Here is a 23,155-nt window from a genome sequence, read left to right on the forward strand (position 1 = left end):
TTTTGCATTACAGGGACGGTGAAAAGCAGATTTTGAATGGCTTATAACATGATCCTCACTAAATGGAACTTCATAAAATTCTGCAATATCATTTCAGACCTGACCCTGAATGGTTCTGCAAAGTATGGTGCTGTTTCGTTAAGAGGGGATAAAAGTAGAGGGGGGGTCCCGTAATATTTGAAAGGCTTATACATTTGGTGCCGTTTAACGAATCTTAAGAACACTCTGCAAAATTATCGTAGATCCAAATTTGAATGTTTTTGCAGGGTTGGGTGGAATATTGTCAAGAGGTGCAACATTAGAGGAGGGGTCTCAACATTTTGAGATGACTTATAACTTTGTTGCTGTTTGATCAATCTACACAAAGGTTTTCAGAAAGATTATATACCCAACCTTGAATGGCTGTGCAAACTCTGAATGGATTTTGTCAAGTGGGGGCTAAACTATATGAGTATTTTAACACTTTTGCAAAAATAAAACATGGAAGGATTTGCAGCAAACTCGGGCAAGGAGCGTTGGTAATGACCCGAAAGCATGGTTTTGCAAATGTATCGGAGTTTTCATTTTTTTTTAAAGTGTCGTAATGTAGGTACAAAAAATTGTAATATACCTTTGGTGACTGAAGTATAGCCTGTGCCCATGGGCAGTGGCCAGATTATACGGCCAAAGGCCATGACCCAGACAATCTGACTGCTGGCCATCACTACGAGGGACATGCTATATAGTCAAGGTTTGAATTGGCAAATAAATTCTGCTTGTCTACAGCCTGAAGTTCTGGACAGGATTGCAGCAAACAGCAAGGAGCATTAGCCAGGATCTCAAAGCATGGTTTTGCAAATCTGTCCCTATGTTTTTATTTTGTAAAGTATCAAAATGTAAGTACAAAAAATTGTGATATAACTTTGGTGCCTGGGCAACTGGCCCTGAACAAGGACAAATGTGTACTCTGGTTTGCTGATTGGGGCGTGTGGAATGGTTGAAGCCCTAGGTATGAATAGGAAACAATATTCTGCTTGCGGCTGCAGCCCGAAGTAAGGAGAATCAGCCAGGACCTGAAAGCATGCCTTTGCAAATCTGTCCTGTATTTTACTTTTCAAGTGTCAACAATTAAGTAAAAAAAATAATGATATAACTTTGCTGCCTTGGCAGTGGGCCTGGCTCTCGGCAAGGACAAATGTCTACTTTGATTTGCCTACTGGGGAATGCTGCATGGCCAAAGCCCATGCCCCATGCATTGTGGAGACTGACATGGCTGCAAGCCATGAGCTCTGTTGATTGGTCACATTATAAGGCTATAGTGGACACTGAACTAGGATGCAGGGTAGGTGCAGTGGATAACAAAGGTGGTTTGGTGGGACTGGGGTCATGTTCGAGCCTCATGCCCTAGGCAATTCAACCATTACTTGCATCCCCATCATGTGCTGCTGATAACGACACACATCAGTATGCATTGCAAAAAATATGTTTGTTAAAGGAGGTTTACAGTTATTTCATATATGTTAAAAGAGGAATTATTCATAACTTGTATACAGTGATGTAACATCATGAACCATTTTGACTCATAAAAACCTATGAAATTCAGCGAAAAAACATTTTTAGAGGGATGTTATGGTTACAAGTAAAATTGAAAAATATACAAAATTCTGCCCGTTATGGTGAGCTAAGCAACCATAACTCGCACCACCACTGTGTACTGCTGAGACTAACATATAGGACATCAAAGATGACATCACAAACATCATTGATGACATCACTGATGATATCACATATCTAGTCCACTTGTTTTTCTTCACTGACATATCTAGGTCAGGTGTTATTGTTCACTAACAATCAAAATATGAAAATTCAAAAAGTTCTATATATCTAGACGTTAACCTTGTTGTATGTTCTTAAAGTACTTTCCTTATGGTTTTGGTCTCAGCTCATGGTGCACATACATAGGGTGATAAGCAGGCTTCAAGCATACAATTAATTTGTATACATAAAGATGAACTTTAATGTTAATATTGGTAATACCTTTTTCCATAGCCATGGGTACAATTGTAGTGTACTATAAATACCTAATGGTATTTGTAGTATGGACTACAGATATCTGTGGGTATTGTATTTTTTGATACCCACAGTTATCGGGGGAAAAATGTCCAAAAAAAGAAAATGCTTCCCTGCCCTCCCAGGCTCTCACCAAGTGATGCCTAATGTGTGCCTGCCGCCCTCCCCCTTACTCCCCTGATGGCCTCCTAACCTCTCCTGCCCTCTCTCACTTCCCCCCAACACTCAAGTCTTCATGTGACTCAGTTTGCTATGAAATGTCAGCAATGCACAGCTATTTTCTCAAATACCCGTAGCTATCAGGGAAAATGTCAATGATTCGTGTTGCACACTCGGTTCCTAGACTCCCTCCAACTATCAACTTTCACTTCATCTTCTCTTGCCTCTGCCTCACCTCTAGAATGAAGGCACTTCCCTGTTTTTGACCTTGAAATGGCATTTTCCTGCTTTATCAATTCTGTCTATCCGAGGGTAGACCCATGGTTATCTCTCACATCAAAGAAAAAATGATGTCAGCTTTTTCATGTAAAAATACCCTGATCCTGCAATGTACCATGGGAGATAAAGCTATTTATTTTGGAGAAGGGGGCACCCCTTTCTCCATCAAATATTTACAAAAGTACCCCAAAAAACAAAACGATCACAAGTCAACAGTTCATCCCCAACTTGTTTCAAACCTGGTCCAAATCCATTCAGTGGTTTCAGCTGCGCGATGGAGCAGAAATTGACCTTTTTTGTCTATGGGAAAATTAATATGGTCTAGGCCAAAAGTGCTTTTTTGGTTTTCTTAATAACTTTATTATTATTTAACACATCTTTCCCAAACTTTCCAATCTGGGGTTGGGGCATGCATACAAAAGTGATTGTCTAATTTCAGCAAAATCCTTTGCAAAAGTCAAAGGTTATTACCGATTCATTTTTTTTAATTTCCTGTGGAACTCTGACTCATCTTAATTATAGGGTGGCGACTGCTACATATATATATATATATATATATATATATATATATATATATATATATATATATATATATATATATATATAGGCACTTTGCTGCTATAACACTAGTTTTTAAGGATTATCGCCTCACGGTTCAAGTGCTATATAGACTTTCCCTGCTTATCACAATTCCACCTTATCAGGGCATTACAATCCTTCCATATAGCTCGATTTATAGTTCTTGAACATATGATTGGCTGTAAGTCCATCTTGTCTCCTATCCCCTTCCCCTACTGCTAACCTCGTGCCTTTGTCATGGATACTTCTCTGTACATACAACTCCTGGGCCTGACACGTCTGTGAGCTGGCTTGGCAAACTCAGCAATCTTCCTTGCTACAATGATTGTTTCTTGAAAACTAACTTGGTGAATGCCTCCATGCTACCATGGTCCACTTTAGCACCTCTCAAGGCCATCATGTAAACAGTCACCAAGCACCATGGGCCTCATTACAGGTCGGGCGGTCCGGAATTAACAGTGGCGGTAAACCCGCTGCCACTGTTCATTCCGGACCGCCCGATCCCGAGTCCTGCAGGCGGGAGGTGATCTTCGCGCCAGGTCTGACCTGGCGGGTTGAACACCTCCCGCCTGCAGGTGGACGTGGAAACACCAGCACCATCACGAGATGGTGCCGTTGTTTCCACTTCCCCATTCCCATTGAGTCCTATAGGACTCAATGGGAATGGGGATTTACACCATTCCGCCTCCGGGATTCCCAAGACGGAATGACCTGGTATTTCCGGGAGTCACGGAGGCAGAATGGTAATACGAGTCCGGCAGTAACCAGGTGGTTTTACCGCCGCGGTTACCGCCGGACTCGTAATGAGGCCCCATGACTTGCAATAATTTCACTACCAATGTTTTGCTCTGTGATCTATAGAGCTCGCTGACGCTTTCGAGCTAGGTCCGTGTGCTGTGCTTTTTGGGACTAAATACTGCCATCACTGTCAATTCTGCGCTAGATCAATCTGCACATGCCTTACACCTCCTCTCATACATCATTTTTAACTCACCCAGTTAAATAACTAAAAATGTTTTTTATTTCTTTTATTTATTTTTTGTTGAGGAAAGGTAAAGCGGGACAGTAGGGAGCCCTGAGAAGGGGTGGCTCATCCATAATGGATGAGGGGGCGTAACCTGAGTGGAAGTGCTTAGGAGCCAGCCCAGTGAAACACTGAGCGCTCCCTCAGCTGCTTTTTCTAACTGAGGGAGCGCTGGCTGAAATGTCAAAGGGCTGGGGGCGTTTTTCTTCCCCAGCCTTGCATTGCTGATTGGAAATGCTGGCTGGGGAACTGCATGTTTGTACGTGCGAGGGGTAGGGGGCTCCTGCGCCTCCTCGCACATACAGACAGAGCAAGCTGGAGCAGGGCATTTCAGCAGCTTGTGCTTCCCGATTCCTGTTCATAATGCAGGAGCTGGAGCGCTGGAGAGGAAACGTCAGGACCGGGGCAGAAGGTACGTTTATGTTCATTTAAATATGTGTATGGATGTGTGAATGTTTGTTTTATGAGTGAGTGTATGGTGATGGGTACTCATGTGAATGATATAATGCTTGCTGTGTGAATGCGTGTTTGTGTTGGTCAATTGAGCTGATTTTGGTGAGTGAAGAGGCAGGGAGCAAGGAGGGTTTTTAAAATGCCTTTGTTGCACATTCCCCCTACCCACCTGCCAAAATCGACGGCACAGGGATGGTGTTTGTTACTGGATATCTATCATAGATGTCCAGTAAAAAATACCATGCCTGCCCCCTGAGCCCCTGAGCACCTCGCATACAGACATATTTGCGTTGATTGTGTGATTGTGTTAAGTGCTTTGGGCTCCAGGGGACAGGGATGGTATCTTTTTACTGGACATCTATCATACATGGCCAATAGAAAATACCCTGCCTTCCCCCTGGTCTCCCCAGCATCAATTGCAAACTGTTTGTCTTTTTAACTAATTTATTTTAAAAGTATGCTCTAAAATGCAACATTTTAACCCATTATTTAAAAATGGTTAATTGGTTGGGGCTCCCTCGCTATGCTTGGTCGCTATGGCATATCTGGGGGAAAAATGTATGCCCCTCCACTTAAAAAATTCACCAGATGCCACTGGCCCTGGCACTGTGTTGGGAACGTTGTGGCGAGACCAGGGACTTTGGTGGGAGCAGGACGGGGGGGAGCAATGGGATAGTGGTGGGAGCAGGGTGGAGAGTACCCAGGGTCTCAGGTGGGATGGAGAAAGCCCAGAGACTGGGCAGGAGGGGGATAAGGGAGACTATGATGGGAGCAGCTGCAGAGCTCAGGGACTATACTTGGAGTAGGGTGCGTTGACGGCGCGTGATAGTTCATAGCCATTTGGACTTACTGTCCATTTGGCATTTTTGGGGGGGCGGCCTGCCCACATGTTGCTCAGAGGGGCCCAGGCCAAAGAGAATTGAAGACCACTGCAATACACTAATGTCTGGCAACACATGGGTGTGGTCACAATATGCCACCTTTCCTTCACCTTTCCTCAGACAAGGCCACGCACCACAAGATCACTATGGTAGTGATGGGTGCGCCACAAGCATTGTTGAACATAACATAACTGTCAATCAGGATCGCCAATGTTTCTGTTGCTCTGCACTGTCCCCAGTGAATGGAACTAAGATTTCCCTTCGTTAATTCAAAGCGTGTCGCGTAATCATCCATTTTGTTGTTAACTCTACAAAGAGCAATCTGTGCACAACCCAAAAGACATTCCCTATTTTGTGGTCAGAGTAGCACATACGCAAGGCATTTTTTCCAATTGGTTCTTTGGACGTTGCTCTTTCTATTAACAAGAAGTTGAGTCCATTATGTTGGAGCAGCCCCTGCCAAAAGACATGCTGTTTTATCTTGGTGGGTTAAGGGTTAATCCTCCCAGGTTCAGCACAATGGGCCTCATTACGACCCTGGCGGTAAGGGGTTAGCGCCAGCGTTAGCTGCGCCGACCCCTTACCGCCAACTACGAGGTCCCTTAGCGCCATGGCGCTTTTAACACCTGCTTTTAGCAGGTGTTAAAATCCATGGCGCTAAGGGACCATGGAGTTAATTACGCCACCGTAATTTACGGTGGCGTAATTAACGCCTTCCCCACTCCCATTATGCCCTATGGGGCAAAAATGGGAATGGGGAAGGGTAAATGGGGATTGGGGACTTACCGCCCCGCCGACCTCGGAATGGGGCGGTAAGTCCGCCAACCACCATGGCGTAAACGTAGTTTACGCCATGGTGGTAAAGTCACGGCCCAGGCGGTAACTTACCGCCTGGGTCGTGATGAGGCCCAATATGATGTGTTGATACATTGCAGCAAACGCTTCGGTCCCCGAACTTTAGCTGCGTGAATTCCCATGCAAATGATCCAATACATTGTGCATTGCCTTATTTTGCAAAGGTAATTGTGTTCCACTTTGACACAAGTATAGGGCTAGTTCATGTGCTATTGTTGCATGTTATCATTATCTCTATAGTCAAGGAGCACAACACACATCGCTGGGGTCCCCTATCTTTTGGTCTGGGTGAAGAAAAGAGGTGAAACCCACGTGAGAAGATATAATTGATTGACGTGCGTGATGCACAATGTAATGGCGCTGTGATGAGTGCAACTGAACATAACCTTTGCAGATTTGCATTGTAAGTATCGTGTGCATGCATCCCTATGAATTCAAAATGGCGCAGGTGTGCTTCAGAAGAGGGGTATCATCATAATGGTTGCTGTGTGAGAGTTGTGGGTCACTAGGCTCATAAATTGTAAAACAATGGGAAACCATAATGTCCAGCATGTTTAGTTTTACATGATCACAATAACGTGTCTAAACCTTAAGAATGTACCTGTTGTTTTTGGTGGAGGAGTGGGACAATTGGTACCGTCCCATACGATGACTCCATTGGAGGAGCAGACTCCCTGTCCACAGCTACTATCTACTGTGGCTCCATAGGTGTATACCACCCCATCAAGGCAACAGAGACACTCTGTAGGGACATAGAAAACATCTGACACTGTTTAGCTGATTCTCATTTCCTTATCATAGGCAGTCATTACCAATTACAACAGTGACACAATACACGATGACATTTCATTCAATAAGAAAACATCACATTACAAAAAACAAGAGCCATGTTTTCTTCATCTAATTGGGCACAATCGGAAGTAGGAAAAGAGACTAATGCCACACTTCACCAATAGTTGCGAAAACAAGGGGCCTAATTACAGGTTTGGTGGCACTACGGTGGTAAATCTACCAGAATACCATCAAACAGAATATCCTTTACTGCCAGTTGGTCCAGAGGATTTACCACCATATTACAAGTGGTGGCAGGCGGTGGTAGTCCCAATTTTTGGGAGTTCATAGGACTCCATGGGGATTATGGTGGAATTACTACGTGTGGTAATACTGCTAATTTTGATGATTTTTGGGTGGTCCGGAAGTGGATTTTCCTCCAGCCTTTTGCTGGAGAAAAATCGCCCACCTCACAACCAAACCTGTAGTATGGCCATGCTGTAAAACGGTGGTAACAAAATCACTGCCACGTTACTTGCGTTTTTACTGCACCGCCGTTCATGTAATGAGGCCCAGGATATGTGTGGAGGTGTCAGAAGGACAAATACCATTACAGATCTTAATGTTTTGAAGCTATCAACAGAAGGGATACTGACTGGTTGTCAGGGGAATGGCGATAGGATTGCCCTGTAAAGTTTTTATTGCAAGCTGACAGCTTGAATATGTACTTTATGTCTAACATTCATGAATCACCAGGGAGGTCAGCCATTTCTTTTGACCAACATCATCGGTGTATCTGAGTTTCAGATTTTGTTTTAGGAGCCAGCCTATTTTCACGTGTTTGCATTTAGCTTTTTCTGTTGCTGAAATCGATTTTTGATTTTTGTTCTTATCTGTGCACATTTATACCCGCTGCCGTGGTTCACCAGCCCATGCAGGGAACAACGCCAGGTTAGCTTGACCTTTGAGGATCAGTAGCTTCCACACAGGGGCTCTGTGGGGCATACTTGCCTTGGGAGCATCCCTAATCACTGCTTTGTTGAAAGCGATCATTAAATGCAAATAGAAAAAAGTACCAAAACAGTCGGGGAACCGGTGGATAGTACTATGCTAAAAGTAGCATGCCAAGGTGTCCATTTCTGTTTGCAACTTTGCTGCAACAAGCCTGTGTAATGTGTAATCCATGAAGTAATGTGGCTTGGGTCCTCCTTTGTGACCACCAATCCCCCTTGGAATATGTGGGACAAAGGTGTGGTTTGATGCTAGTCTTTGTAAAGACAAAGACAGGCTCGGACTGGCTTATAGGGCAATAGGCCCAGGGCCGAACCAAAAACACACAATGCTGGTGTGGGTCAGTTTTTGGGGTCAAAGTGGGACACTTTTTTGGTCAATTTGGGCCAGTTTGAGGAGATACTTCACTATGCGGCTAATAGTTTTGACCAGTGTTGCTGAATAACATTTTTTCAAATGCACAGTTTGCATCACGTTTTGTCAATAACCCCCCTCCCACCCCCCACCATGCTATTCAAACAGTGTCACAAAAGGAATGAATAGCCATTTGCAACCGTGGGCCACTTTTTCATTGGTAGCCCTGTCCGACCCTGGACAAAGACCCTTAGTAGAAATGCCTTTCAAGTTGATGAGTAGGAGGATAGAGCCTGAGCCCTTGTTCTCTACATATAAGAACTGTTGCACACATGTATTCATCCTGTACCTTCAATCCCCCTTGGAATATGTGGGACAAAGGTGTGGTTTGATGCTAGTCTTTGTAAAGACAAAGACAGGCTCGGACTGGCTTATAGGGCAATAGGCCCAGGGCCGAACCAAAAACACACAATGCTGGTGTGGGTCAGTTTTTGGGGTCAAAGTGGGACACTTTTTTGGTCAATTTGGGCCAGTTTGAGGAGATACTTCACTATGCGGATAATAGTTTTGACCAATGTTGCTGAATAACATTTTTTCAAATGCACAGTTTGCATCACGTTTTGTCAATAACTCCCCTCCCACTCCCCACCGTGATATTCAAACAGTGTCACAAAAGGAATGAATAGCCATTTGCAACCGTGGGCCACTTTTTAATTGGTAGCCCTGTCCGACCCTGGACAAAGACCCTTAGTAGAAATGCCTTTCAAGTTGATGAGTAGGAGGATAGAGCCTGAGCCCTTGTTCTCTACATATAAGAACTGTTGCACACATGTATTCATCCTGTACCACCTTCAGCCTTCATGATCATTATGACCAGAAGTCATCCATGTACAGGAGCTATAGATTGTTTCTGATGCACTTGGCCTTCAACATTTGAATAGTTGATTGTTATTGCTGGCCATATCCTAATTTATGCTTTGCTTCTTACTCCTGCAGACTAAGTAACAAGGCCATAGGCTATATAAATTGACGGACCTTTCAAGGAACCAATAAGCGTACAAGGCGCCTCAGTACATTATAATAACATCAACATAACAATGCCATGCATCTTCGCACAAGTGGCAGCAGGAGCATAAAAGACAACATGTGTCTAGTATAGATATTGTTTTATGAGAAACAACTGAGGTAAATAAAAAACGGGCATACTGTACCTGGGCTGCCCACCGCGCAGAGAGCCTCCCCAGGGGTGCTGCGAATAAGAGGGAAGACAAATAGAGTCACGCCATCGAAAAAGCATGCATTCTTCATTCTTAGCATCAATACCAGCCTTTGATCTTAAAAATGCTTGTTACAGTTTCTCTCTTACCCCTTCCGTAATATACTTCTTTTTACATATACATGAAATCAACACGAGGTTGGTTTTAGAGAAGTGGTGGCGTGCACACTTATCCTTCCTTATAGATCAATGTGGATTTCCAGACGGAGGCTCAGAGTCTAAATTATGAAATGAGCATAGCAGGTGGAGGCCTCCCAGTGTATCATGTGTGGAGGGGCTGAGTGTTTCATTGTTTCAAAAGGTTATGCAGCATTGCTCCAAATATCTGTCCCCTTTGATAGAAACATTCGAAACTCATAACATAGGTTCCATTGTAATCTATTTGATGATCACATCTTGTTAGAAACCCTCTAGAATCAGAGAGACCCGGCCCCTCTTTTGCCTCACCAATCAAAGACAGAAGGAGATATGCAAGGCCGGCCCATGGGAAGCACACGCAAACGCGAAATTGACATAAGATGTTAAACACTGAGCTAGCGATGATGCGGAAGAGTGCATTTGTTATTTAGCTTGAGTAGGAGAAAGACAGTGGGCCTCATTATAACCCTGCCGGTCCGGTAACCTGTCGGGCAGAACCGCACCCGCTCGCAGACTTTGACGGAAACACCGGCACCGTTATGAACGGTGCCGGTGCCAGTCCTTCCGTCCTCCCCATTCCCATTGAGTCCTATGGGACTCAAGTGGGAATGGGGTGAACTGGATATCCCAGCCCCCCTTCAAGATGAATAGCAATTACCCTGGAGAGGGATGGGGATGCAGATTTGTATTCATACATCAATAATCGAAACGACTAAGGTAGTTGGCAAAAGGAAGACTGTTTTAACATCAATTATCTAAAACAGGGAGCATAATGAATATCAACAAACTCGCTCGATCCTCTTACTCAAACGTTCTTAGTAAAAACAGAGATCTTATATGCAAAACTCATCACCAATGACATTAACCTATGTATAAACCAACATCATCCTACGTGTCAAACTACACAAACCTATGAGTATGCGTGATGGGCTCTGACTGAACATCTAAGTATATGATCCATACTAGTGTAAAAAAAAGTGTGAATATGTGATTGGTTACTTAACATCAGGTGGGGCAACTAAGCCCTCCCCTAAAAATGACCACTATGAACGTCACTAAATACACAACGTCCCATTGGTTTGCACAACTATAGGTCCCTTAAATACGCAGTCCTCTACAATTGGTTGGCACTCTAACCTCTGTCAGTACTTTTCCACCTACGGCTAGCAGCCTACAGGCTGGCCATCCAGGTGCTGGTGAGCTCCCCTTAACCATTGCTTCCCACCAATTAGCATATCAATCCATCTTCACCTCTGTGGTCTACTGTCAATTAGGCTTTGAAGCCCGGCCATGAGAGTGTTCTTAGCTCTGAGAAATTTAGGTAGTGAAAAGCACAGTCTGCCCTTGTGCGTAGGTGTGACCATCTCGTTCGTCCAACTTCATCCTTCCATGTGACTAGAGACCATGGAATCAAACCTTTTGGTGCATTTAATACAGGTAAATGACATGAGAGTTATGTCTAATGCATGGTGCAACCACAATGCTCTACTCTGTACTTTTGATATACCTAAGAAGTACTCTAACTGTAAACCCATAGGGAACCTGCTTGCAAATCGGGCTGCTATGAGAATTTGCTGGTCAGACAGGAACATAAAACAAGCAGCTCCAACTCTAACCGAAGATTGTTTTTCCAACATTTCTCAGTTTTACGCTATGTCTGTAAATGTAATTGTGAATTGGATCTGCTCATTCTCAGGTGCACATGCAACCACTGTTATGGGTTCCGATGACAGAGAACTAAATAAGAATGTGCCGTATGATAGACAAATCAGGGATGCCAAAAGAAAACTAAGGGCCAAGCTCTGATCTGCTAAGAAAACACATGCATCTATCATGTCTTATTATGCCATCGCTAGGACTATTAAAAACAGATACAGAGGGGCTATCAAACTTAGGAGAAGCTCTGGGAGAAACCTACGATGGCAGAAATTGGTACAAACCATATGCTCAAAAAACGCTGGGAGTATCTGGTCCCTTTTAGGCAAAGCCTGGGGCCCAGGGAAGGGTCAATTAATTAACTCAATTGGTCCAGTCGAATCGGTGGGCTTCCTAGAGAGCCGTAATGCATCTGAGAATGAGGAGTATCTACTCCCATGGAGTAGTCTTCCACCTCCCCCTTGCATTGATGTGTCGTATGAATAGATCAAGCAGCTAAAATCTTCTCGAGCTCTGGGCCCAAATGGGTTGGCTAATGTAGTGATTAAGAGCTAAACTGATGTTTGGGACAACTTATTAACAATTATGTTTGAGAAAGTTCTATTGCAAGGTAAAATACCACCATCTTGGCGGACGGCCACATTAGTCCCTGTGTTCAAAAAGGGTAACAAACATATCCCAACAATTAGAGGTTACTATCTATGCTTGACTCTACTGGCAAACTTTTTGCCTCCCGCTTAAGCACTGTGTTACAATCATGGGCGGTTAAATCATGTATTCTCTGTAAATTTCAAAGCGGTTTCAGACACGGATACTCCACGACACATAATCGCATTTTTAGGGATATATTGCATATTAGAGCTAGGAAGGCTGGAAATCCCCCATTGTACGCACTGTATATAGATTTCAAAGCCACTTTCAATTAAATACCAAGGGGAAAATTATGGTCTAAATTAAATGCTGTGGGCTGCTCAGAGGGACTGCTTTACTATCTTAGATTATTACATCACAATACATCTGTATCACTCAAATTGGACCAGGAGGGCCACATGACGGACAAGGTAATGCAGATCGGAGGAGTTAAACAGGGCTGTGTTACTGCCCCCCTGATCTATGATTTATATGTATATGATATCCCAGAGGCAATTGCATCAGCCCAAAATTGTCTGCCTAAAATTGGCCAGGCGGCCTGCCCAGTTCTTGCCTATGCGGACGACCTGGGTATTTTTGATTGTATTAGTTGCCTAAGCAGATCAGCCCTAGCTTTATGGGAATATGCAAATCATAATGGTCTTACAATTAATTTGGGAAAGTCCTGAATTATGAGATTTACTACTAAGAAAACTGCTTGCTTAAGACTCACCGCATGCGATGCTGAAATTCTGTACACTCCCCATTACAAATACCTTGGTATTGAATTTGATCTTAATGGTGACTATACTACTTGTAAACAGACACATAATACAAGAACTGCATAGGTTACTGCACTGATATACAACTTCACTAATAAACAAGGAGGTTTTACTTGGTGGGGTATCCGTCAACTGTTTATCCAAGTCGTCACTCCCATGATAACCTACGGTCTAGAAGCCTTATTACACATAGACTTGAAATGGCTGCAGATCATTGAGGGTCCATTTTGGCAGAAGATCTTGTGCCTACCGGACTGCGCCCCGATGGCCCTTATACAACTGGAGTTAGGATTCATTTCTCTAAAAGCCATCATATTGGAAAAGAGAGCAAACCTTTAACTTAATTTGTGCTAGTGCACAAAAAATGCTTTGTTGACAGCTAATTATCAGGAAAATTCTAAATCCCACAGACCTGTTTATTGAAAGATATTATGAATAAATTATTTGCTGAGATATGCTGGATACCCAGAGGGGGGAATGATTTAGTGAAAATGCAGACTTCCCTAGAACTCTGGGATTGGCCGGAGAATTATGCCCACTTGAGTGAGCTAAAAAATATCAGTTTGTGACAGCCTATATACATTCAAGCAGCCTCAGTGCTAACTTAACCTTTGTCCCTCTAAGAGACTTAGGTGTTTTATATTGCTAATGAGAATAGCACAACTTCCCACCTTGACTTCAGTCTTGTTGACTCTGTAGTAACCATGAAATGCCAGCGTCGGCTAAACATCTTCTGACTGAATGCCCCACAATGTCCGAAACATATGAGCGCTATATTGGCACCTATGGTTACAATCTGGAAACAATTGGGGAGTTGTCCTTCTGGCTCCTTTGCAACAACACTACGAGTTTCCGACTGCTAACTGCACTCTATAATGTCTGGTTGAATATTGAAACCATCTTGGGTATTTCAATATAAGGAATTTGGCATTTTTGATTTAAAGACAGCCCCTACTACAGCATTATTGAGTACATACTGGGGAACAAGTTCCATTAGGCTGAGAAGTCAGGGGGCGAACTCTCTAGAATTAATACACGAATACCTGAGCCTCAGATTCCCTTCTTTTTCCCATGTGAAAAAACCACAGTATCTGGCTGTTATACAGCCTCTTAATCGAGGTATTCAAGGAACTTTTAAAGCTACTGTTTCTGTAAAGATTTTCGTAGTAAGAAAGAAATGGAACGATCTATGAATGAATTATTATTTTTTATAATATGATAATTTTCTGTTTAGAAACAACTAATTGGTGTATATAATGTGTTTTCTCTATTATTGTTATTTTGTATTGGTCTGATTTGTAAGAAATTATATTCTGTATAGTTTATAACTGGATTTTATGTAAATATGTGTAAAGTTTATTGTTTAAACTAAATCACATTAAATAAATAAACTATTTTTAATAGACCTCTGATGTCGTCCTTGTTATGTTCATGCCTTCTGAACACAAGTTTTGTTCTTTCACACAATTTGTATCCAATGTCAGTTTACTCCAGTTTGATAAGACATTGGGCCTCATTACGACCCAGGCGCTAATGGGTTAACGGCGCCGTAAAAGGCTGCAGCGCCATTAACCTATTAGCACCTAATTACGAGGTCCCTTTGCGGGACCCGACCTTAACAGCTGGTGTAGACCAGCTGTTAAAGTAGGGACCCGCAAAGGGACCTTGGTGCTAATTACGGTGCCGCAATTTGCGGCACCGTACTTGGAGCCTTCCCCATTCCCATTGAGCCCTATGGGGCAAAAATGGGAATGGGGAAGGGCCATGGAGGAAGGGGGAATTATCGCCCCGCCAACCTTGTAATGGGGTGGTAATTCCCCCTTTCTCCATGGCGGAGTCAGTAACTTACTGGCATGGACCATGGTGCTAATAGAACCATGGTCTTCCACCAGAGTTGTAATGAGGCCCCTTGACTTCTTTGGCTCACCGAGCCTTGTCTGCTGAGATTCACTTTGTAATTCCATTTGCTTTTTAACTGCGACACACTAGACATGAGGCATTCTTGTTACTGCTACTGCCAGCACTGCTATAATGCGTAGTGGAAACATCCATCCTTTTCTTGTCCATAAGTATATATGAATATGTTGGCGCTTACCGCAATCTATTCACTATGAGCTAGCCTCAAGATTACTTTGTCTGCTTGCGTTTCTTTTGCATCTGAACACTTGTAAAATGACTCAATGGGCCTCATTACGAGTTTGGCGGCAGCCATGGAGCTTTAAGCTCCATGGCTGCCGCCAAACCGGTCTCCTTTACCGGGTTTCCAGAATGGGGAATTACCGAGCCATTCCGAGTTCAGAGGGCCTGGTAATTCCTCCCTTTGGGAACCCGCACCCTGGACCTTCCCCATTCCCATCTGAGCCCCCTTAGGGCTCAATGGGAATGGGAGAGGGAGCTAACAACGGGCCAATTACGACCGGCCCGTTGTTAGCACCCTCTTCCCCTCGCGGGACCCGGTAACGACTCCTGGTTTTACCAGGTGAGCTTACCGGGTCCCGCATTGGGACCTCGTAATTTCGTGTGACGGGTTTAACGGGTCCACCTCCATTAGCGGAGCCCGTTAACCCATTCCGTGAACCTTATAATGAGGCCCAATGTCTTCACTTGTTTCTGTGGCATAAGCTTCTTCTCCTTGTTCCAAATATGTCACTTATCCTTGATACTTTCTTGATGCCCTATATATTATCTGCATTCTCTGGTCTCTGCATCTCTTCTAGGCACGTTATATCAGCTCTACGTGATGTATACTGTCGATGATTAGTCACTTTACGATTCTTCCTTAACGTTTATTTGCTCAATTTCTTCCAGGATTCCATTCAAATGGCCATCATATTTTCTTGTATGCAGGTATGGTTTTCTCAATAGGAACTTTGCCTCCAGGATTCTCTTTGATATCGGTATTTTCACTGGTACGGCACAGAGTCCATACTCTGCCCTTTGTTCGTTCAACTGTTCTGTGTATGTCACATACTCTCTATGTTTACAACTCTCTGTCCCTCATTACGACCCAGGCGGTAAGTTACCGCCTGGGCCGTGACTTTACCACCATGGCGTAAACTACGTTTACGCCATGGTGGTTGGCGGATTTACCGCCCCATTCCGAGTTTGGCGGGGCGGTAAGTCCCCAATCCCCATTTACCCTTCCCCATTCCCATTTTTGCCCCATAGGGCATAATGGGAGTGGGGAAGGTGTTAATTACGCCACCGTAAATTACGGTGGCGTAATTAACTCCATGGTCCCTTAGCGCCATGGATTTTAACACCTGCTAAAAGCAGGTGTTAAATCCGCCATGGCGCTAAGGGACCTCATACTCAGGCGGTAAGGGTCGGCGCTGTTTACAGCGCCGTAAACCCCTTACCGCCTGAGTTGTAATGAGGCCCTCTGACTCTCTCACCCCTCCATTTACGCCATCTGAGGAGGATTGTAATATGGTTTTAAATGCCTTCCAAGCAAAAACAGCAAAAGCAAGACAGAATATTATCAAAGCTAGATCCTCTGCTAATCTAGACACCTGCCCTTTAGTAACAGATAATTCTGCCAGAGAGCAGTCTTTTAAATTTAGCTCCATCTCAGAGTCAGAGATGTTAGAGGTACTGAATAACATGAAGCCAACCACTTGTGCAGAAAATATCCTGCCTCCAAACATCATTCTACAACATAATGACATCTTCGCTTCTATTCTACAGAGAATAGTGAACTCATCTTTTCAAGAGGGCATAGTGCCTAGAGATCTTAAGAAAGTTACTATTACCCCTCTAGTTAAAAAAGCAGGTCTGGATCCCAAAGACCCTGGGAATCTCCGTCCAATAACTAATTCGAACTTTGTTGTTAAGTTATTGGACAAGGTAGCTACACAACAACTGCAGCAGTTTGTTGAGAATGAGGAGATCCTGCATCAACAACAATCTGGATTTAGAGCATCCCATAGTACGGAAACTGCCATGCTGGACCTGCAGAACCAGATGCTCAGCTTAATGGATAAAAGCAAGTTGGGAGTACTTATGCTTTTGGATCTAAGTGCCGCATTCGATCTGGTGGATCATCGCCTTCTTATCAAGGCGCTTAGAGAGAATGTGGGTTGCTCGGAAGGAGCCATTGATTGGCTCTTGTCTTTCCTCTCGGATCGCCAAGCAAGAGTACATTGGGGCAGTAGTTTTTCCGATCTGTATGACATCTTATTCGGAGTCCCACAAGGGGCCAGTCTGTCCCCCATGTTGTTTAACATATACATGTGCACATTGTGCAGTCTACTGGTGAATGCGGGGGTGTCGTTTACTAATTACGCAGACGACACCCAACTCATTCTGGAACTGGGTGGCAGCCACTATGATTCAGACAGTGAAATAATAGCCAGGGTTTATAAGATAATCGATGATTGGATGCAGACAAACTGGATGTGTCTGAACGACTCTAAAACCGAGCTGATGCTGTTTGGATCAAGTCATCAGCTAGCGAACTTGGGGGCTGAGTATAAATCGTTTAAAATCAAGAATGCCACTATCCAGGTGGTCCAGAAAGTGAAGACCCTGGGAATAATGGTCAACTCACAGGTGGATTCTCATGCACAGACTAGCTACCTACAAAAAAATACGGCATATTACTTAAGGCTCATGAAAGCCATTAGGCCGTTTCTTAATGAGGGTAATATGGCCACCGTAGCCAGGGCCATTATACTATCAAGGCTTGACTATGGCAATGCCCTGTTATTAGGGGCCTCCTCTAAGGATGTTTCTAGTTATCAGGTGCTTCAGAACAACGCGGTTAGGCTGGTAAAAAATCTGACGAAAAGAGATCATGTTACTGCAGAGAGAATAGCCTTGCATTGGCTCAGAGTGGAGGAGCGTATCAAATTCAAAGCTCTCTTCCTGGTGCATAAATGCCTGTACGGCTCTGCTCCTGAGTATCTGAAAAAGGGCTTAGTGCTTCATACCCCCAGTAGGAATCTTCGTTCAAAGGGTAAATGTATGTTGATCGTCCCCAAGTTTAAATTGAAATCTGGGCTGGGCAGTCCCTTTTTGGTGCAGGCCCCTAGCTTGTGGAACAGTGTTCCAGAAACACTCAGAACCGTTACCAACCTTACTGTTTTTAGGAAAGGGTTGAAGACTCATCTTTTCAGATGATGAACTGGGATACGGGGGATTATGACCACCTCATGGCTTAGCGCAGACGTTCCTATTGTATTGTTTTGTTTTTCGTTGTTTGCCTAAGCGCCCTGATGCCCACGGGCTATTCTTGTGGACCATAACCTTTCCAGTCAACCAGATAAAAAAGTCTTGATTTGACTATTTTTGAGTCCAAAATATTCTTTACTTCAAATTCTGGTTCCCCATCTATTAGGATGGGGTTAGGTGGTTTAGTTAGCCTTGTCCCTGGTTGTACTGGCTTTAGAAGTGAAACATGAAAGACTGGGTGAATTTGCATATTTGACAGTATTTGACAGTAACTCCAATTTGACGGCCACAGGATTAATAATGGCTTTAATAGTGTAAGGTCCTAAATACTTGGGGTTAAAGGTTCGAGTCCCCTTTAAAGGTATGTGTCTTGAAGCCAGCCAAACTTGGGGCCTCATTACGACCCAGGCGGAGGACCATGGTGCTATTAGCACCATGGTCCATGCCGGTGTCCGCCATGGCGGAATGGGGAATTACCACCCCATTCCGAGGTTGGCGGGGCGGTAATTCCCCATGCCGCCATGGCCCTTCCGCATTCCCATTTTTGCCCCATACGACTCAATGGGAATGGGGAAGGCGGTAAGTACGGTGCCGCAAATTGCGGCACCGTACTTAGCACCAAGGTCCCTTTGCAGGTCCCTACTTTAACGGCTGGTAAAACCAGCCGTTAAGGTCGGGTCCCGCAAAGGGACCTCGTAATTAGGCGCAAATAGGTTAACGGCGCTGCAGCCTTTTATGGCGCCGTTAACCCATTAGCGCCTGGGTCGTAATGAGGCCCTTGGTCTCCTATCTGATATTTCGGAGCTTCACTTCTATGTTGATCTGCGGTTTTCTTGTATCTCTCTTTAGCCTGTTTCAAATGTTCAGTTGCCTTTATAAAAGCTTGTGTAATAGTGGCGTGTAGATGGCTCACGGCGAGCATCTCTAAGTGTTGTGGCGAAACGAGTTCAGAGGTTCGAGGATGTCACCCATATATAGTATAAAATGGGCTTTGTCCTGTTCCTGAGTGCAATGAGTTGTTGTATGCATATTCGGATATCCACAAAATTTCTTTCCAATTGCCTTCGGTTTGTTGTAACATGCACCGGAGGTATTGATCTAGTGTCTGATTGGTCCTCTCAGTTTGACCATCGGTTTGAGGATGGTGGCTGGTTGATAGTATAACGTCGATTTGGGTCAATTGACAGCATTTCCTCCAAAACCGAGAAATAAACTGACTTCCCCGGTCGTAAACCAATACGGAGGGGAATCCATGTATTCGGACGATATGTTCTAGAAATTCCTTGGCCAAGGTCGAGGCTGAAGGTAGACCCTTTAATGGAATGAAATGAGCCATTTTGGAAAAAAGATCCACTATAACTAGGATGGTGTTATAGCCATTACATGGGGGAAGGTCAGTAATAAAGTCAAGGAATAAGATATGCCAAGGCGTAGGTGGAATGTCTAAAGGTTGTAATAGGCCTGCTGGTTTCCCTTTCTGGGTCTTATTTTGAGCGCAAATACCGCAAGACAGTACAAATGACTTACAGGCTAATTCATAGAATCCAGCGCACAAGTAGCGCACGCGGCTGGCGCACAGCGTGCGCCTGCGATAGTCTGCGCCAGGCACGTGCGCCAAAACAGATTTCCGCGCACAGCGTATTCATGGATTTCAAGCTCCCAAACCAGCCGTGGCGCAGAGAATCGCAGCGAGCCTGCAGCAGCGCCAGTAACGCCCCCAAGAACGCCCTCGCGCAAGGAAAAGCCATCAAAATCGCTAAATCATCGCTAAGGGCTGCGCTAACCCTGGACCACTTCACAGGGCAGGCAAACAAGGAAAGAAAAGCGGGCAATCATCAAATCAGGAGTACGCGGGAAGTACTACACGCGACTAGGCAGGGAACGTGAATTACAGGGGTAGCGGGAAGTTCAACACGCGATTGGCCATGGTACGTGTATTACAGGGGTACGCGTGAAGTAGAACACGCGATAGGCCAGGGAACGTGTATTACAGGGGTACGCGGGAATTATCACACGCGAACAGCCAGGGTGCGTGTATTACAGGGGTAGCGGGAAGTTCAACACGCGATTGGCCAGGGAACGTGTATTACAGGGGGACGCGTGAAGTAGAACACGCGATAGGCCAGGGAACGTGTATTACAGGGGTACGCGGGAATTATCACACGCGAACAGCCAGGGTGCGTGTATTACAGGGGTAGCGGGAAGTTCAACACGCGATTGGCCAGGGTACGTGTATTACAGGGGGACGCGTGAAGTAGAACACGCGATAGGCCAGGGAACGTGTATTACAGGGGTACGCGGGAATTATCACACACGAACAGCCAGGGTGCGTGTATTACAGGGGTAGCGGGAAGTTCAACACGCGATTGGCCAGGGAACGTGTATTACAGGGGGACGCGTGAAGTAGAACACGCGATAGGCCAGGGAACGTGTATTACAGGGGTACGCGGGAATTATCACACGCGAACAGCCAGGGTGCGTGTATTACAGGGGTAGCGGGAAGTTCAACACGCGATTGGCCAGGGTACGTGTATTACAGGGGTACGCGTGAAGTAGAACACGCGATAGGCCAGGGAACGTGTATTACAGGGGTACGCGGGAATTATCACACGCGAACAGCCAGGGTGCGTGTATTACAGGGGTAGCGGGAAGTTCAACACGCGATTGGCCAGGGAACGTGTATTACAGGGGGACGCGTGAAGTAGAACACGCGATAGGCCAGGGAACGTGTATTACAGGGGTACGCAGGAATTATCACACGCGAACAGCCAGGGTGCGTGTATTACAGGGGTAGCGGGAAGTTCAACACGCGATTGGCCAGGGTACGTGTATTACAGGGGTACGCGTGAAGTAGAACACGCGATAGGCCAGGGAACGTGTATTACAGGGGTATGTGGGAATTATCACACGCGAACAGCCAGGGTGCGTGTATTACAGGGGTAGCGGGAAGTTCAACACGCGATTGGCCAGGGAACGTGTATTACAGGGGGACGCGTGAAGTAGAACACGCGATAGGCCAGGGAACGTGTATTACAGGGGTACGCGGGAATTATCACACGCGAACAGCCAGGGTGCGTGTATTACAGGGGTAGCGGGAAGTTCAACACGCGATTGGCCAGGGTACGTGTATTACAGGGGGACGCGTGAAGTAGAACACGCGATAGGCCAGGGAACGTGTATTACAGGGGTACGCGGGAATTATCACACGCGAACAGCCAGGGTGCGTGTATTACAGGGGTAGCGGGAAGTTCAACACGCGATTGGCCAGGGAACGTGTATTACAGGGGGACGCGTGAAGTAGAACACGCGATAGGCCAGGGAACGTGTATTACAGGGGTACGCGGGAATTATCACACGCGAACAGCCAGGGTGCGTGTATTACAGGGGTAGCGGGAAGTTCAACACGCGATTGGCCAGGGTACGTGTATTACAGGGGGACGCGTGAAGTAGAACACGCGATAGGCCAGGGAACGTGTATTACAGGGGTACGCGGGAATTATCACACGCGAACAGCCAGGGTGCGTGTATTACAGGGGTAGCGGGAAGTTCAACACGCGATTGGCCAGGGAACGTGTATTACAGGGGGACGCGTGAAGTAGAACACGCGATAGGCCAGGGAACGTGTATTACAGGGGTACGCGGGAATTATCACACGCGAACAGCCAGGGTGCGTGTATTACAGGGGTAGCGGGAAGTTCAACACGCGATTGGCCAGGGTACGTGTATCACAGGGGTGCGTGGGAATTATCACATGCGAATAGGCTGGGTGGGCCCTCACAGGTGTACCCTGTACACCCTCCACGGCCCCTGCAGGCAGCCCACAAAACAGTGGACTACCCTGCACACCTGATCATGTCCCCCTGCACCCCCATCCACCAGGGGCACCCTCCACCAGGCCCCCACCCATGTCTCCCACCACCCCCACCCCCCAGCAGTGCAGGGGCACCTGCCATCAGGCCCCCATCCATGTCTCCCACCACCCCCACCCCCCATCCACCAGGGGCACCCTCCACCAGGCCCCCACCCATGTCTCCCACCACCCCCACCCACCAGCACTGTGGGGCACGTGGCCAGCAGGCAGTCAGGCATCAGCCGATGGCAGGTGGGAGCGTGCTCAGGGCTCTGGGGGACTTAAATTTGGCCTCCTGGCCAGGAGCGTGGTCTTTCGTGTTTGAACGCGTGGACAGCCTGATAGGGAGTGATTTTGCACGTGAAAACCCCACACTCAGCGAATCGCGCGAAAACCCGTCACCAGCATATGTGCGTCAATAGTTACCTGCACGTGCAGTGTCAAAGCGTGTGATTGGTGAACATGGATCTACACGCAGGAGTGACAAAGCGTGTGATTGGTGAAAAGTGAGCTACACGCAGGAGTGTCAAAGCGTGTGATTGGTGAAAAAGGATCCACACGCAGGAGTGACAAAGCGTGTGATTGGTGAAAAGTGAGCTACACGCAGGAGTGTCAAAGCGTGTGATTGGTGAACATGGGCCAAGCACGTACACGCCGTAAGTGACGCTGTACGTGTGGGCCTGTATAAAAGGTAGTGTTGAACACCATTTCCTTGTACGTGCTTTTCGTGGAGAGCGAGTGGGTGAATTCTGTACTTCTTGTCGTTTCACACGCGATTTACTTCACGGCGTTTCCAGTTCGTACTCCCTGTTACCTCTGACAGCTTTTTCTCTTTTTCCTCTTGTACTGGTTTACCTGGGCCTGTTCCCTCAAACAGTGTCCCCTTCTACTGTTGTCCTGTCTCCTCAGACAGCGTACACATCTTCTTTTGGCGGGGGTGTTGCCAACCAAAAGCGCACATTTTTCACGCTCTTTTACCTGGCAGACGGTGAGTCACGCACGTATCTAACATCTGTGCTTGCCCCGTGTGTAGCCTACCCCTTCAGAGGTCAATCTAGGCTGCGTGTGACACGCATACGTTCATTGTGTTACTGGATGCCACAGCGTAGTGCAGGGTTTTCCATCAGCACACGTGGTCTAGGAGGGGTATTGTGCACGTTCCTTAACTTTTTTGGGGTGCCTGTGCGTTGCGTGACCCGTCATCTTTCCCCAGGGGTGTCATATAGCCTTGCCACT

General features: G+C 45.8%; 1 protein-coding gene across 6 annotated transcripts in view; it reads right to left on the reverse strand.

Moving 5' to 3' along the window:
* Positions 1 to 23,155, reverse strand: part of LOC138503907 (mucin-5B-like) — a 444,631-nt gene that overhangs the window by 204,235 nt on the left and 217,241 nt on the right. For all 6 annotated transcript variants that reach the window (XR_011279729.1, XM_069623995.1, XM_069623992.1 and 3 more), the window contains exons 27-28: positions 9,627 to 9,664; positions 6,881 to 7,021 (exon numbers count right to left, since the gene is read on the reverse strand). Coding sequence is in view for 5 of the 6 variants with exons in the window: in XM_069623995.1 (XP_069480096.1) it covers positions 6,881 to 7,021; positions 9,627 to 9,664 (179 nt within the window). In the remaining variant the exon portion in view is untranslated. The remainder of the gene's footprint in view (positions 1 to 6,880; positions 7,022 to 9,626; positions 9,665 to 23,155) is intronic.

Source organism: Ambystoma mexicanum, chromosome 11 (assembly GCF_040938575.1).
Source record: "Ambystoma mexicanum isolate Mex_15411 chromosome 11, UKY_AmexF1_1, whole genome shotgun sequence".
NCBI lineage: Eukaryota > Metazoa > Chordata > Amphibia > Caudata > Ambystomatidae > Ambystoma > Ambystoma mexicanum.